This window comes from Diaphorina citri, unplaced genomic scaffold (genome assembly GCF_000475195.1).
Source record: "Diaphorina citri unplaced genomic scaffold, Diaci psyllid genome assembly version 1.1 scaffold2204, whole genome shotgun sequence".
NCBI lineage: Eukaryota > Metazoa > Arthropoda > Insecta > Hemiptera > Psyllidae > Diaphorina > Diaphorina citri.
In genome coordinates this window covers 1-3,806 of record NW_007379629.1, presented here as the reverse complement: position 1 = coordinate 3,806, position 3,806 = coordinate 1, and the positions used below count along the sequence as shown (strand labels likewise).

Sequence of the window (3,806 nt, the reverse complement as noted above, 5' to 3'; positions counted from 1 at the left end):
CCGGAGTTAGAAGCGGTTAAATTTCAGTAAGATCCATCCGAAAGAAAAAAAAAATCGGCTCTTATGGGTTAAAACTAGTATGTACCGAGACACCGGGTAACATTTTGCGAGTACTTTCCGTTAAGTATGTATCTGCGTACTCTCTGAACTCTTGTTTTTACCCAGCAGCTAAATTGAAGGTAAGTTTTTTCCCTCCTTGTTCTGCCAATGAGGCAATGAGGACATGGGTATTACGTAGGTATACTATGGTGTCTACGGGATGGACATGCTACGACACAGACATCCGTATGTATCTGCGTACTCTCTGAACTCTTGTTTTTACCCAGCAGCTAAATTGAAGGTAAGTTTTTTCCCTCCTTGTTCTGCCAATGAGGACATGGGTATTACGTAGGTATACTATGGTGTCTACGGGATAGACATGCTACGACACAGACATCCGTAAAGAGTAGCATCTGTTTCATTCCCGATTTCAAACCGTCGGGATCATTCGTGCGATACATGATGCACAGGGTGTAGATGGCCATCTCTAGTTCTGGGCTGATGCCGAGAATAAAGCCGCCGATCCGTTGGCAACCCTGCCAGTCCAGGAACACGTTACACAAGAGGAAGGTCTGAAAGCAAACGCACCATCAGCAATTAGACTTAAGAGACTTTCCAAACCCTTTCTGTGGGATAGTCTAAACTCAGAGCAAGGTAAATTAATGAATATTGAGCCCTTTGGAAAGGACGTGTTTAGGGGGTCCTAGCTTTCTCCTTTACTGTAAAATTTGAACCATCCACCCCTCCCCCCTTACCAAACTACCACATGACTTGACTTGGAATTTGGCGCGAAAACAATTTTATTTGCAAATTTTGGAACTCTACTCAGACCAGACATTCAGCTCTCACATTCTAATCAGGTCTGATGCCGAGAAGTAGGCCGCCTACCCGTTGGCAACCCTGCCAGTCCAGGAACACGTTACACAAGAGAAAGGTCTGAAAGCAAACGCACCATCAGCAATTAGACTTAAGAGACTTTTCAAACCCTTTCTGTGGGATAGTCTAAACTCAGAGCAAGGTAAATTAATGAATATTGAGCCTTTTGGAAAGGCTGTGTTTAGGGGGTCCTAGCTTCATTTTTCTCCTTTACTGTAAAATTTGAACCATCCACCCCTCCCCCCTTACCAAACTACCACATAGCTTGACTTGGAATTTGGCGCGAAAACAATTTTATTTGCAAATTTTGGAACTCTACTCAGACCAGACACTCAGCTCTCACATTCTAATCAGGCTATCAGCTCGAATGGCCTTACCTTGGACGCATTATTCCCGATGGGTCTCCGGCGGGAATACCCGTGATAGGAGAGGCTCTTATTCAGACTCTCCAGGTAGTGAAAGTAGAGCCAGTTGTGAAACCCGTACACCCTGGTTTCCGAGCCGTTTCGGCTAAGCTCGGCTAGGAACGTGTGCTCAAAGCCACACGAGGAGACGTGCTGTGTGCGGGCGTAACGTTTGAACGGCTCAAACCACATGTTGGACAGATGCTCGAAATAGTCATCCAGGGAATCGGTTTTGAGATCACCTGATTGAGAAAGAAGGAAGTCTTGTTAGCTTGGTTAGTAGCGCGTCTGCCTTGTAAGGACAAGGCCGTGAGTTCGATTCCCGCCTAGGGCGGAATTCATCTGAAACAGATAAGGTTCGTTGTCAGAACGACTGGCTTTCTCCTATCCTGTCTTCCTTTTCTCCCTTCGATTTAGGGACGATGAGACCTTCACAATCTTCGTAGTTACAGTTCCCTTTATCAAAAAATTCTCTAGAAAAAAGTTCTGTGCTCTGTTTCACTCTTCGCTCATCGATTATGAACCTGACGTACCTTTTTTCCTGAGGAACTTTTGCCTAATGAGAGTTCTGGTGGGAAAAATAATAATTTCCTACATTACCTATTTGTTATGTACCTATGCTTACCGATTTGAACAAAATTGGACCTTGATTCCTCGATAATAGCCAAGGTCGTCATGAAAAAGGAATGTGGTACGTGTCATGTTATTAGAAATCACTTGCTCCTACCTATCATACCACTTGACACGATTATCTAATGAGTCTATTTCTATCTAATATCTATCTAATCTAATCTATAGTGACATTAATGACCAAAAGTAAATCTAATCCCTAATGACCAATGTAATAAATACCTACATAAATAACAATACCTTCTAGAATAAGCAAGAATAGGTTAAAGAGGGATTAATACAAACTATTCCTTTTGTTACTTTTTCCAGGAATGTTGGGCTCGGGTAACTTCGGTGTCATTCGTGGCGGTACGTACTACACCGAGGACAGAGACTCTGAAGGAGAGTATGCCTTGGACTCAGACCTGCTACCGTTCTACGATGGTAATGGACACGGCAGACCTCCCTTCTTCCGAGGCAATCCGAAACCTTTGTACAAAAACGGAGGTAATGTTATTGTTTTTTACAAAGCTTATGGTACCTGAGATCAATCAATGTGATTTCTCAACTTTTAGCCTTAAGATACCACGTTATTTACTTACAGTATGTAATACACGATGCGCATTTCGATCATTGGATCATCATCAGGTGGGTATGTCAATATTTTACGAAACATTAATTCATTCGTGGCGGTACGTACTACACCGAGGACAGAGACTCTGAAGGAGAGTATGCCTTGGACTCAGACCTGCTACCGTTCTACGATGGTAATGGACACGGCAGACCTCCCTTCTTCCGAGGCAATCCGAAACCTTTGTACAAAAACGGAGGTAATGTTATTGTTTTTTACAAAGCTTAGGGTACCTGAGATCAATCAATGTGATTTCTCAATTTTTAGCCTTTAAGATACCATGTTATTTACTTACAGTATGTATTACACGATGCGCATTTCGATCATTGGATCATCATCAGGTGAGTATGTCAATATTTTACGAAACACTAACGAAAAAGCACGTATATCGGTAACATTTAACACTTAAAACACGGGAAATGAAATACAAAGCTGGTGATTCGAACCATTGTCATAGTTGACTGAATTTTATGGTTATTGTTTTTCTTTTTCCAGGTAATTTCTTCGAGAACTTCCGAGATTTCGCCGACATTACGCCACCCACGAAATCCTTCTCTGAATTCTATGTGGTGTATGTGAACAAGAACGCCACTGGGCGGAATGCAAGTGAGGCGAGGATCATAGGACCTAACGACGGAGAGGCTATTCCTCTGGATGATGAAGATTACGAGGAACCAGCCGAGTCTCAGTCCGTCAAACGAGGTCCTAAGAACATCCTTGAGCAACTAGCCATCATCGATCAAACCAACCAAGAAGAGAAGGACGCGTCCGTCAAGTCAAAGAATAAGCGGAAACTGAACGAGCACAAGAGGAAAGAAAGCGCGAAGGAGTCAAGACTGAAAGCCAAACTATTGCAGACACCCAAGAACCCTTATGATCCTCTGCTGGCACTGAGCTGAACTGATCATCCAACCAGAGGAGCAATCAAAAGACAAACGATCTCACGAATTTGAGAGACATCTCTCAGATGATTTGGTGCCAATGCGAAATACCTAGTTTTTACTTGCTAACGCGATGAAAGAGGTGAATTTTATGGTTATTGTTTTTCTTTTTCCAGGTAATTTCTTCGAGAACTTCCGAGATTTCGCCGACATTACGCCACCCACGAAATCCTTCTCTGAATTCTATGTGGTGTATGTGAACAAGAACGCCACTGGGCGGAATGCAAGTGAGGCGAGGATCATAGGACCTAACGACGGAGAGGCTATCCCTCTGGATGATGAAGATTACGAGGAACCAGCCGAGTC

The 3,806-nt window shown here is 43.2% G+C and overlaps 1 protein-coding gene across 1 annotated transcript; it reads right to left on the bottom strand.

Moving 5' to 3' along the window:
- Positions 1–383: 383 nt before the first annotated feature.
- Positions 384–1,869, bottom strand: LOC103518480 (poly(U)-specific endoribonuclease-like). Its single transcript, XM_008483547.1, has 3 exons — positions 1,853–1,869; positions 1,293–1,561; positions 384–611 (listed from the first exon to the last, which is right to left on the bottom strand). The coding sequence occupies exons 2-3, from the start codon at positions 1,509–1,511 to the stop codon at positions 384–386; spliced, it is 447 nt and encodes a 148-aa protein (XP_008481769.1). The 5' UTR covers positions 1,512–1,561; positions 1,853–1,869.
- Positions 1,870–3,806: the final 1,937 nt, after the last annotated feature.

Bases quoted from the DNA above. Each gene is read 5' to 3' on its own strand.
- LOC103518480 (XM_008483547.1), bottom strand. From the start codon at position 1,511: ATGTGGTTTGAGCCGTTCAAACGTTACGCCCGCACACAGCACGTCTCC. The intron at 612-1,292 runs GTAAGGCCATTC...GTTTGCTTTCAG, and splicing joins TCGGGAATAATGCGTCCAAG to ACCTTCCTCTTGTGTAACGT.